At 50.9% G+C, this 12,688-nt stretch overlaps 1 protein-coding gene across 5 annotated transcripts in view; it reads right to left on the bottom strand.

Annotated features, from left to right (window-relative positions):
- Positions 1-1,780: 1,780 nt before the first annotated feature.
- Positions 1,781-12,688, bottom strand: part of Slc44a2 (solute carrier family 44 member 2) — a 31,756-nt gene continuing 20,848 nt past the window's right edge. For 3 of the 5 annotated variants that reach the window (XM_060370267.1, XM_060370277.1, XM_060370281.1), the window contains exons 11-23: positions 11,482-11,613; positions 11,000-11,099; positions 10,825-10,917; positions 10,213-10,297; positions 9,289-9,551; positions 9,111-9,205; positions 8,051-8,154; positions 7,893-7,966; positions 7,643-7,713; positions 7,420-7,508; positions 4,139-4,223; positions 3,596-3,723; positions 1,781-3,132 (exon numbers count right to left, since the gene is read on the bottom strand). In XM_060370267.1, coding sequence (XP_060226250.1) covers positions 3,599-3,723; positions 4,139-4,223; positions 7,420-7,508; positions 7,643-7,713; positions 7,893-7,966; positions 8,051-8,154; positions 9,111-9,205; positions 9,289-9,551; positions 10,213-10,297; positions 10,825-10,917; positions 11,000-11,099; positions 11,482-11,613 — 1,316 coding nt within the window. In that variant the 3' untranslated portion in view covers positions 1,781-3,132; positions 3,596-3,598. The remainder of the gene's footprint in view (positions 3,133-3,595; positions 3,724-4,138; positions 4,224-7,419; positions 7,509-7,642; positions 7,714-7,892; positions 7,967-8,050; positions 8,155-9,110; positions 9,206-9,288; positions 9,552-10,212; positions 10,298-10,824; positions 10,918-10,999; positions 11,100-11,481; positions 11,614-12,688) is intronic. The other 2 variants (XM_060370268.1, XM_060370289.1) reach the window with 1 other exon arrangement.

The following is a 12,688-nucleotide window of genomic DNA, read 5'->3' as shown; positions in this document are numbered from 1 at the left end:
GGAACTCCAGTTCCGGGGGATATAACGCCCTCTTCTGACCTCTGCAGACAATTGTGCACTTGGTACATAGACATCACAGGTAGACAGAACACCCATAGCATAACATAGGTTTGTTTCCTCTTGTGGGGTTTCGAGACAGGGTTTCTTTCTTCGTGTACCCCTAACTGTCCTGGGCTCACTTGGTAGAACAGGCTGGCCTCAAAAACACAGAAATCTGCCTGCCTCTGCCTCCCAAGTGCTGGGATTAAAAGGTGTCTACCACCACTACCCGGCTAAAATAGTTTTGTTTTTTGTTTTTTTTTTTTAATGTGTATTGGTGTTTTACCTGCATGTATGTCTGTGTGAGGGTGTCAGGTCCCCTGGATCTAGAGTTATAGGCAATCGTGAGTTGCTATTTGGATGCTGGGAACTGAACCCAGGTCCTCTGGAAGAGCAGCCGGTGCTCTTAATCTCTGAGCCTGCTCTCCAGGCCTAGCTTTTTTTTTTTTTTTTTTTTTTTTATGAAAAATACTTTAGAATGTTTACTATTTCTTAAGATGACTTCTTGTGTCTGGCTGTGGATATGCGCGTGTTGAGTGTAAGTCTCCAAGACCAATGGTGTCAGAGTCCCTGGAGCTGAAGTCACAGGAGGTTGTGAGCTGCCTGATAAGGATGCTGAAACCTGTGCCCTCTTAAGAGCAGAATACACTCAGAACCTCTGGGCCACCTCTCCAGACCTGTACTTTTATTATGTTTTTTTTTTTCTCTCTCTATTTTTAATGTGTAGGTGCCATGTGGTTGCTGGGAATTAAACTCAGGTCCTTTGGAAGAGCAGCCATTGCTCTTAACTGAACCATCTCTTCAGCCCCAAACCCTTTCAGCTTCCAGCTTTAAAAATAACAGCTGGGTGAGGTGGCCAGCCTGGTCTACAAAGTGAGGCCAGAACAGCCAAGGCTACACAGAGAAACCCTGTCTCAAAAAAAGAAAAAGGACAAAAAAAAAATACTCAGCTACTTTTAGTGGTCACAACTGTGTAGAATTCCAGGACTCAAAGCCCTCTACTAGTCCCTGAGCCCAAGGAGACACATAGTGTGCAGACAGACATCCAGACAAACGCACGGATGCATGAAACCAAAACAAAAAACAATAAATACATCCAGCTCTTGCAGAGGAACAAATTGATTTCCAGCCCCCACACTGTGGCTCGTGACAGTGAGACCAGCACCAGAGGCTCCAATGCCCTTTTCTGGCCTCCATGGGAAACTGTGTTCACATGGGATACTTACCCCAACACACACACATACATTAAAAAGTAAACTGAGGGGCTGAAGAGGTGGCTCAGAGGTTAAGAGCACCAGCTGTTCTTCCAAAGGTCCTGAGTTCAATTCCCAGCAACCATATGGTGGCTCACAACCATCTATAATGAGTTCGGGTGTGCAGGTGTACATGCAGGCAGAACACTTTATACATAATAAATCTTAAAAAAAAAAAGTAAACTGAACTAAAAGTAGCGATCCTCCACTCCCAGACCCAGGGGCAGGGTCTGTCCAGGGCAGTTACTGAGTGGGAGGAGAGAGAACTGGCTGTTCTGGACTCGGGTCAGTTCCCACTCTGAAGCTTTTGTTCACTAGGGGCCTACAGGACAGGCCCAAGAAGCTGCAGGGCAAGCTTTGGAGGGGAGGTCAAGGCTGGCTCTATCCCTCTTTGAGAAAACTGCCACAGCTAGGGGATGCCCAGGGCACTGAACGCCATTACTGCCAGGAGCTTCCCACATTCCCATTGCAAACACGCCAAGCCAGGGTCTGTACAAGAGGCACTTTATTAAACGGTTGGAATGCAATTATGTAAGCATGGGGCTGGGCGTACGAGAGGAGGGTGGGGCGGGGTGGCACACACAGGGCAGACACGGGAAACCATGGACCCCACGTTGGTAGCCTCAGTTTTCAAGATCCTGGTATCTTCCTGGTAGGCAAAGGAGGACTGAGGGGAGGGTCTTAGCTTGACAGGTAAAGTGAGGAGCCAGTCTATCGGCTCCCAAGTTCAGAACGTTTGGCAAAGAGATTCTCTAGCGTGTCAGGTGACAGAACAGGACAGGCCTAGTTAGCTTGGAATCCATAACACACCCACACCTCATCCCCTGAAACCATCCCTTGAGTGAACTTAAGTTTCTTTCCTCTTACAAAGACAGCAGTGTGGATTACTGGCAGAGAAAGGGGCGGGGAGGCAGGCCCTGTTCTCATTCATTTTCCAGCTTGGACGGGAAGCCTCAAGTTTTCCATTAAGAAGCCAACAGCCAAAGCCACGCTGCAGGATCTAACCAGAGAGGCCTGTTCCCCACAGCCACTCCCAACCACTGCCATTCTCACTCCTCGCACAGGGCCCTGCTTCTTCCAGAAGGCTCCTCCCATGCACACTCCTTCCTGCGACCCCAGCCAGCCCAGGCTGGAGGTGGGGTAACAGATGAAGGCACTCTCAGCGGCTCCATGCAGCTGTGGAGCCTGACTGAACAAAGCAGATAGACCGCTCACTGCATGTCCAGGTTAAAACGCAGTAAGAGCCAGAACGTAGTTGTTGGCTCTTGGGCTGAGTCTGCCACAAAGATCCAATTCTGTCCTGGCTGGAGCAGGCAGGGGAGCTTGGAGCTGGGGTTCACTGAGCCCATCTGCAGAGGGTCTCTCCTCCAGTCTTTTCCTCTTGGCTGGAGGGGGTATAGGAAGTACTAAGAAGCTTGCTGTAGACATCCTTGGGTCACCTCCTACCCTTGACTTCAAGTTACTTCACCAAATTGGCACCGTCGGAGCCAGTGAGGACTGGAGAGACCCATTCTGTCCCAGCTTCCAGGGCTGCACGGAAAACTCCCAAGTGCCCTTTGGCATAGGAAAGAGATGCCCCAAATCTTGTAGGTCCCTGGAGATGGGAACTCAGGGAGGGTGGCAGAGAGGCAGTGATGTGCCGTTAGGCAAGTCCGCTGAGCTGGGGATTCTGACCCCACCGCACAGCAAGCACCCGATCACAGCTTCCTGAGAGGGGCAGGAGGCAGGCGGCTTTAAGATTCTGCTACCTTCTTGTTGGTTTTATTCAAGAGTTTCTTGAGAGTGGAAGACATGAAGTAAGGCCTCTCAGCTGAGCCGTCATTTCTCTCGAGATCCTCCACTGTGGACAGAGCCCCAAAGCAGGTAACATAAGAGGGAGTCAGGAGGTAGGGGTCAGGATGGGGCACAGAGGGCTACTGAGGAGACGGGACAGGGTGGGGGAGGCGTTAGAAAGCAACACACAGAGAGCAGGTGTGACAGCAAAGGCCCGTTACCCAAGGCGCTTAAGAAGCTGAGACAGAACAACCCCACGCTCAAGACCTGCTTTCACTACAGTAAGCCCAAGGGCGGCCTGGGCAACCGAGGGAGGCATTGTCCCCAAGTAAAAAGTAAACAAGGCTAGGGCACAGTTCAGGGATAGAGCACTTGCCTAGAACCCTCCAGTGAGAGATGGGAGCTTGGCTCAGCGGGAGAGCCCCTGCCTTGTCTTGGGAAAGAGGGGTAGGAAAGGACTACAGGAGCCGCACATTCCCCGTCACAGCGCCACCACATGCACCGCATGCCAGCTTGCCAGTCTCCCTCACTTTCTACTTCTCCTCAACTTCCTCCTGCTCGCCCGCCTGCGAATTCCCCTTCAAAAGGATGTCTCTCAGCTCGGGCGACATGAAGTAGGGTCGCTCCTGAGAGCCGTCATTCCTCTCAAGGTCCTCACCTGGGCCCCCCAGGAACCAGCAGGGGGTAGAAATGGGGTGGTCAGGAAAGGAGGGGGGTGGGAAAGGGAGACAGAGGAAAAAAACAGAAAAGAAGCCAGCAGGCGTGGGGAGAAGAAAAGGCAGGGGAAAGAGAAAAGACACGTGGAGACCAGAGTTAGTGGCAGCCGTGGATCCCGCTCTAATCCCCAACACAGCCAGAAATTCCGAAGCCGAAGACCCAGGTCCAGCCTCAGCTCCAGGGCAGGAGGGTAAAGGTGTCTGCGTGGAGCACGGTGAGGAAGCCGGAAAGGTATGCACAGGCCCAGTAGAAGGGACATCCAGAGCCCAGGGAGCTCTGGGTGAGGGTGGTATTTCCTTGACCAGTGGGAGAGGGAGTCGGGGCCCCTGGTGGGGTGAGATAAAGGGGTCACTCACAGAAACAGAGGAACAGCGTGTCCACACACATGCCATAGACGCTGAAGAAGCCATGTGCGATCAAATAGGAGCCGATGATCACTGTCTGTTTAAGAGAAGACATTTGTTCCAGCCCGGTTCTGATGTAGAACCCCACCCCATCACTCTGCCCTCCCTGGGCTGGGAAACCTCTCACTCTCACGAGCCAAGAGGCTGCCTGTGGTTTCCCCGTTCATGGCAATCCTCCCGCATCTTTAAAGCATTTTTTTTTAACCTTTTGAAAAAAGATTTATGAGCCAGGCATAGTGGCACATGCCTGTAATCCCAGCACATTCAGGGAAGCAGAGGCAGGTTGGATCTTTCTGTGTTTGAGGCCAGCCTGATCTACAAAGCAAGTCCAAGAGAGCCAAGGCTACACAGAGAAACCATGTCTCAAAAAACATGTGAGTGTTTTGCCTGCATGTTTGTATGTATGCCTGATACCAAGGAATGCCAGATAACCTGGGATTAGAGTTATGAATGGTGTGAACCACCATGCGGATCCTGGGACTGAACCCATCTTTTGCAAGAACAACAGTGCAATAAACTACCAAGCTATCTCTCCAGCCCCTAAAAACATTTATTTTTCAGCTTCAGGTGTAGTGGTGCGTGCCTTTAATCCTAGCACTTGGAAGGCAGAGGCAGGTGGATCTCTGTGAGTTCAAGACCACTCTAGTCTACACAGAGTTCCAAGGCAGCCAGGGTTGCATAGTGAGACTCTGTCTCAAAATTTAAAAAAAAAAAAAAAAAAAAAAAAAATTATTACCATGTTGATGTGGCTAGAACGAGTACATCTTTTCCTCAGTGGGAAAGATTTTTGCTTACACATATGTGCACAGACCCTTGAGTGCACTGGCCCACGGGGGTCAGAAAAGGACCTTGGAGCACCCGGAGCTGGATTCACATGCAGCCCAGTGCAGTTGCCGGGAATTGAACATAAGCCCTCTCGCTGCAGGGCCCCCTCACTAGCCTTCAGCCTCAGCCTCTTGAGTGCCGAGATTACAGGGAAAAGTCCCACAGCTGAGTCCTCTGTGGTAGCTGGTGTGTGTGGAGGCCAGGTCACCAGCTCATGTCCTCCCTTTCCACCTTAGCTGAAATATTTGTCTTCATGTATATAAAACATTTCATGGAATGTGCACACACGCCGACAGTGCGCTAGTGGAGGTCAGGAGAAAACTTTGGTAGTTGGTTCTCTTCAGCCACGATGTGGGTCTAAGGGATGGAATTCATGTCTTCAGGCTTGGCAAGTTTCTGACTCACCTTGCTGGACCTTCACCTTAGTTTTTAGAGATAAACTGCTGCTCAGTGATTGGCTAGAATGTTTGGGCAGTGTGCTCTGAAGCTCTGCACAGTGCTGGAGTTACAGATGGGCACCACCATGGCGCACGTGTGTGTGTGTGTGTGTGTGTGTGTGTGTGTGTGTGTGCGTGTGTGCGTGCGCGCGCACGCCCAGGCTGGCATGAACTCATGATCTCCCTTGCCTCAGCATGAGCCATCATACCCAGTCCAGGGGGTACATGCCTATAATCTCAGCACTTTGGAGGTTCAAGTGCAAGGAGAGCCAGATCCTGAGGCCAGCCTGCGCTGCACAGCAAGTTCAGACACTACCTGGGCATGTAAGAGATGATCCGTGGAGAAAACACCTGCTGTGCAAGCCTGAGGACCCAAGTTCAGATCCCCAGCACCCAAACAAATGTCCTATGAGTGCGGTAGTCCACCTGCAATCCCAGCACTTACGAGGATGACTGCAGGCCCTCAGGGCCAGTTGGCTACCTACACTACCCAAACCAGTGAGCCCTGGTCCAGCAGGAGACCCTACCAGGAAATCAAGAGAGCCACCACTAGAGTGCGCTATCCCTGCCAGTTTTGTTCCTTCCTTTGCTTGAGATGGGGTCTTCTGTAGCCAGTCCTGGCCTTGAACTCACTATGTAAGTAAGGGTGACCTTGAATTTCTGCTTCTTCTGCCTGTACTTCCCGAGTGTTGGGATCACAGAGGTGTGCCATCAGTGTCATCGCTGGATAATGTCCCTACACATCTGTGAGGCCTTGCCTTGGGTGACAAAATTTGGTTTGATGGGGCAAAAAGATCAAAAGTTCTCTGCCAGCCTCAGCAGATCTCTGTGAGTTCCAGGCCAGGGTGCCACAGTGGGGCCCTAACTTAGTCAAGGAAAGAAGGTGAGAAGGGGAGCACTGGAGAGCTGCCTCAGCAGATGGGAGCATCGGCTGCTCTTCCAGAGGACCTGGGGGTCAAGTCTCAGGACCCACATGGCAGTTCACAACCACTTGTAATCCTGTGTCTAGAGGATTTGATGTCCTCTTTTAGTCACCATGAGTATCATGCATGCATGTGGTACACAGACATACATGTAAGCAAAATACCACAACACATAAATAAAAGTAAATAAACCTTAAAATTAAAGGTCCACACCTTTAATTTCAGCACTAAAGAGGCTGAGGCAGGCAGATTTCTATGAGTTTGAGGCCAGCCTGGTCTACATAGCCAGTTTCAAGTTAGCCAAGCTACATAGAGAGACTCCATCTCAAAATAAGAAGCAAAAACACTGAGTTTGAGGCCAGCCTGTTCTACATAGTGAGCTCCGGGTCAGCCAGAGTTATGTGGAGACCTTGTCTCAAAAAACAAGAGAAGAGCAGGGCCACATTGGCATGTGCCTTTAATCCTAGCACTTGGAGACAGAGGTAGGTGGATCTCTGTGAGTTCGAAGCCAGCCTGGTGTACAAAGCAAGTTCCAGAACAGCCAGGGCTACCCAGAAAAACCCTGTCTCCAAAAACAAAAGTTTTCTATAATAATAGTAAAAGTAATAAGAAGACCTATTATTATTATCATCATCATCATCATTATCATTATTCTTGCTGGAAAGACGGCTTGGCAGATGAAGGTACTAATCATCATCATCATCATCATTATTATCATTATCATTATTCTTGCTGGAAAGACAGCTTGGCGGATGAAGGTACTAACCACCAAGCCAGGTGAAAAAGAGAACCAGCTCCCACAGGTTGTCCTCTGACTTCCCACAAGCGCACCCACCCACACAGACAAAATGAACAAATGCTAGTAATAACTGTAGCACCCCTTAGGGACAGTCCCTTCATCCCTGTGCCTTGCATGCAGTAAATGTTTAGGGACTGAATAACCAATGACTGTCCCACCTCAAACTTTCACCAAAGGAATTAAGTAAATCTCCGCCCCCACCTCCCCCTGCTTCTACCCAGACCCTGATCCGTCCCCGAAGGTCCTTACCAGTATGGGGACCCAGTAATAATTGAGAGGTGGGGCCGAATCTTGCACGATTCTGATCCGATGGGTGAAGAAGAAAAAGGCCAGGATGCCTAAGGTGGGATGAAGCCAGAGGCTGAGTCCCCATCGAGGACTCAGCAGATGACCTGAGCATGACAGCGGTTTACAGTTCACTCCCAATGGGCTCCCGCAGGCCAGCAGGGACAGGCCCAGTGGCACCACTCACCCACACTACCCACAATCAGAAGTTTGCCCAACAGGAAGAGGAAGTCTGTAACTTTGTCCAGGACGGCCACCCTGTAGGGCAGAATGAAGGGAGGAGTGTGACTGTGGGCTCGGAGCCTGGGAGAGGAGGGAGGCTGGGAGGGGAGGCAGGCTAATGCAAGGCTGGTTGAGAAAGGGGGGTTAGGGCAGAAGGGAGCTGGGAACTAAGGTGAGATGGGACAGGTAGAGAGGCTGGCGGTGTGTCTTCTAACCTGATGATATTTCTCATGAGCAGGAAGAAGGCGTTCCTGGCCGAGGTGCAAAAGTTGGTACCATAGATGGCAATCTGGAATGAAGAGAAGGATGTTCGAGACGTTCGAGGCCCCGAGGGAGGGACATGGGGGACCGCCCCACCCCTGGCAGCACTCACCATGATGTAGGCATTCCTATTGAGGAATCTGATAAACTTCTCCAGGCACCAGAAGCAGCACTTGAGACAGACCATGAGGAACTTGGCAAACTTGTTCTGCGCAGCTGAGAGACAAGGGAAGGCATGCAGCGGGGACCGTAAGAGACTGGCCAGCTTCGGACGAGACCCCTCAGAGTCCAGCAAGACGGCTAAGCATCGCAAGTCTGAGGCTCGCTGCAGCTACCAGGCCAACCTGGACAACTTAGTGAAACTACCTCAAAATAAGTAAGTCAATCAATCCAGGTGTGGACGGACAATAATACTCTCCAAGGACCAGGGACACTAAGGTCATCCTTGGCTATTTAGTGAGTTGGATGTCAGCCTTTTAAACCCAAACATCTGGGAGTGGTGATAGACACCTTCAATCTGAGCACTCAGAAACAGAGGCAAGTGGATCTGTGAGTTCTAGGTCAGTCTGGTTTACAGAGTTTGAGGCCAGCCAGGACTACACAGTAAAAAGCTGTCCCAAATGACAAAACACTAGCTGGCTGCACACCTGTTATCCCAACACTTGGGGAGGCAGAGGCAGGTGGATCTCTGTGAGGCCACCCTGGCCTACAAAGTGAGTACAGGACAGCCAAGGCTACACAGAGAAATCCTATCTCAAAAAACAAACAAACAAACAAACAACAAAAAACAAAACCAAAAACTCTTAGTTCAGCCTTGTTAGCCAGAGCCAACAGCCCACCACTCTTCCTGGATCTGCCCCTAAACAGCCAGACTCTTTTGGCTCTTTGGCACTTTTTAGGTTTCTCTGTGTAGCCTTGGCTGTCCTAGAACTCACTCTGTAGACCAGGCTGGCCCAGAAATCTCAAGAGATAGGCCTGCCTCTGCCTCCAAAGTACTGGATTAAAGGTGTGTGTGCCACCAGGCCTGGCTTCCGGTGGCTCTTCTAACCGCTCCTCCTCCTCCTCCACCAACAGAGACCCAGCAGAGGCTTAACTCCAGCCCTCGCCCCTCAAGCAAGGCCCAGTCCCAGGCTAAGTCCAGGCCCTAGCCGAGGCTACAAAAAGGGCAGCACCTTTTAGGCGCTGGTCCAGGTACTCCAGAATCACCCGGATGATCTGCACAATGGCCAAGATAAGGGAGCCGAAGGCCAGGGACCCCGTGTGGTACCTGGAATCAAAAGGGAGAATCGGTGGCCCAGCCAGGTGAGGTCCCTGTACCCCTTCCCTTCCCGCCCCAACCACCCCCTTTACCTGAGCGCTCGGCCAAAAGCAGAGAAGAGGGGGAAGGCAGGCATGTCATCAGGCTTTCGAATAGCCCAGTAATAGGAGGCAAAGGCTCCAGCCAATGTCACCTGGCCCAGTGCCAGCACGAAATTGGAGAGCCAGAAGAACATGAAGGCATTGAAGATCTGCAGGCCCAGCAGGGAACGGTGGTAGGCCGACTCACCACCATAGAAGGCAAACTGGCAGCGGGCATTGGGACACAGGCGACTCTCATTCGCTGAGGGGAAGGTCTGAGGAAGGAGCCATATGGGGTCAGAAGTTCAGAGCAGGCTGAGGCTGGACCAAGGGCAGTTCCAAGGTGCATGACTACCCACTACAAAACTCCAGAGAAAGGTGGCTGGGGTGGCCTGGAGACATGGCTCAGGGGATAAGAGAACTTAAGAACAAGGACTTGAGTGAGTCAAGCCTCCAACACTGCAATAAATAGTTGGGTGTGGCCATGTGCTAGCCTGTAGTCCCAGTGCCACAGGGAAAGGAGGTACCAGCTGAGCTCCTGATTTAGTGAGAGATACTGTCTGAAAGGAATAAGGCTGAGAAATACAGAGAACAAACACATATGTACATACACCACACACACACACACACACACACACACACACACACACACGCGCGCGCGCGCGTGCCCAGAAAGACATCAAGAAAAAGGCATCAGAAGTCAAGAAAAAGGCAGAGGAACAAAAAGTGACATCATAGACGGAAAAGATACATAGTTCAGCATGCAGGGTTGGGGACAGCCCAAACTTGTCCCGAAAAACTACCAAATCCAGCAATGGCTTGAAAGCCCCACCCCGCAGAGCTCGAGATATACAGCAAGTGCAAAATGTTTTCGGAATTTATCTTCAAGGGGAGGGGCCCGGGCAGCGCCTGTCCTCGCACTGATAGAAAACCTACCTCTGGGTTGCAGGTGTTCCTCAAAAGCGGGCAGGGTGTGTCATCAAAAACCTTGTACACGGCTTCATTAGAGGTAGACAGGAAGCTGAAGGCTCATTAAGGAAACTGAAATCTAGGACTAGGAAGCTTAGGAACTTGGGAAATTCAGGAGTAGTGGCTCACCCTTAGACTCCCAAGACTTGGGAGGCTGAGGCAGGAGGATTGCTGAGCACTGGAGGCCAGCCTGGGCTACAGAGTGAGTTCCTGGAAAGCCTAAACCACAGAGTAGGGCTCTGCCGGAAAGTGGCAAAAATGGGCCAGGGAGATGGCTCGTTCATCCGATAAAGTGCTTGCCACCAAGCCTAATGACTTGAATTGGATACCCAGGACCTGCTCACGGAGGGAGAGGACAGACTGCTGCAAGTTATCCTTTGACCTCTGAGTACTGTTGTCCCTTTACTCAAAATATACAAATGTAATAGAAGTTTTTAAAGTGGAGAGAGCCATGGGAAGGAGGGCAGGCAGCTCTTGGGAAAGGCCGCCAAACCCACCGGGGTACAGCCCCACCCTGAGCCGCTGGGCATTTTAGGAACGTTTGTCACTGGAGATGACAGACTACTGAGCAGTGGATACACAGCGGTGGTGCACCAGTAGGCGATGCAGAGACACAGGAGGAAGAAAGTCACCAGCGGGTAGAGCAGAGAGCACATGACATGTCCCACAGCCCTGGGGAGAGACAGAGACAGAAATCAGGGCCAAATGCCCCAGGCTAAGACCCCAGGCACATCCCTGGCCCTCCAAGCTCCACCTGCTGGCTTCTTTGATGAGGGCTATGGCGATCAATATCCTTTTGCGAAGAAAGATGAGTAACAGGATGATGACGGCTTCCAGGATGCTTAAAATGATCACTGTGGAGAACGGCAGGCAGCAGCCATGAGGTTGGCTCATCAGCTAAAGACAACTGCAGCCAGCCCTGAGGAGCTTAGTTCAAGTCCCAGGACCCACAGGTGCAAGCAGAGAACTGATTAGCGGAAGCTTCCTCTGACCTCCTGACCTCCGCACAGGAGGGCTTTGGCAAAGATGCCTCCGCTCAACAAGGAAATACAATAAAGAATTTTCAAAAGTTAAAAGTAATGAGAAATAAAATCGATTTAAACATAAAATAACACACAGTTCAGTGAGTGCCGGAAGAGCTGAGAGGAAGCTGTTTGGAAGTCCTACCTCAATTCCTCCAGGGTTTCTCATAATACAAGCATGGGGCGGGGGAGGGGGGGCAGTGCCCCAACTCACTGAAAGCCATCCAGGTCTGCCGCAAGTGCAGATACACTCGGAAGTCTGTCTGGAAGCCAAGGTCCACCAGGGAGATGTCAGCGCCTGCCTCTCCCCTCAGCCTAGAGTACTCCATGTAGCAGTGAAATATGCCTGTAGAGCCACAAGCCAGATGGCAGTTTTTCGTTTGGTCTTTGAGGCAGGGCGCTATATTATGTGGCCCTGGCTGGCCTAGAACTTGCTGTAGAGACTGGGCTCTTGCTTGAGAAACGGCCGAGAGAATGAATGGCTATTAGGATGCCTCCTGCCTGCTGACAGCCTGCAGCCAGCCAGGTATGGTGGCACACCCCTTTAATGCCAGTCCTTGGGGAGGCAGAAAAAGGCAGATCTCTACGTAGCCAGTTCCAGGCAAGCCAGGACTACACACGGAGACCTTGTCTGAAAACCAAAACCAAAACAGTCAAGTCACCTAAATTGCCAACAAGAGCTCAAACCAGGATTAACATGACCAGCTTCTTTTCTTTTTCTTTTTTGAGACAAGGCCTTACTATGTGGCAGGATCTGTATTCAAATCTATGATCCTCCTGACTCCATCTCCCTTGACTGAGGATGACAGGTGTGTTGACCACCATGCTAACGCTGAGATTTTAGTATCTGGATCCTCAGATTAAGGTTCCAAGCATTTACCCTTTCAGGAAGTTTAAAAGGAAGAAAATCAGAATAAGGGCCACCAACGGCTCAGTGGATAAAGGCACCTGCTGCCAAGCCTGATGACCTGAGTTCAATCCCTGGTACCCATATAGTAAGAGGAGAGAAACTAGCCAGGCGCAGCAGCATGCGCCTGTAATCCCAGCCTCAGGGAGGCAAAGGCAGGTGGATCTCTGTGAGTTCGAGGCCAGCCTGGTCCAGAACAGCCTAGGCTATACAGAGAAACCCTGTCTTAAAAAAGCAAAAAAAAAAAAAAAAAAAAAAAGGAAAGAAACCACTGTCCACTGTTGATATTTGTCCTCTGACCTCCATACACACACACGTGTTCACACACATGTGCATGCACACAGACACACATACTAAATGAACATAATATAAAAATACAAAAGAAGGACAGCTGTAATGGCACACTCCTGTAATCCCAGCACTCTGCAGGGTGGACCTCTGTGAGTTCAAGGCCAGCCTGTCTACAAAGCAAGTCCAGGACAGCCAAGACCATACGGAGAAACCCTGTCTCCAA

Source organism: Meriones unguiculatus, chromosome 1 (assembly GCF_030254825.1).
Source record: "Meriones unguiculatus strain TT.TT164.6M chromosome 1, Bangor_MerUng_6.1, whole genome shotgun sequence".
NCBI classification, from domain to species: Eukaryota; Metazoa; Chordata; class Mammalia; order Rodentia; family Muridae; genus Meriones; species Meriones unguiculatus.
Note: the sequence above shows the minus strand (reverse complement) of the source record. Positions and strands in the feature narration are given on the sequence as shown.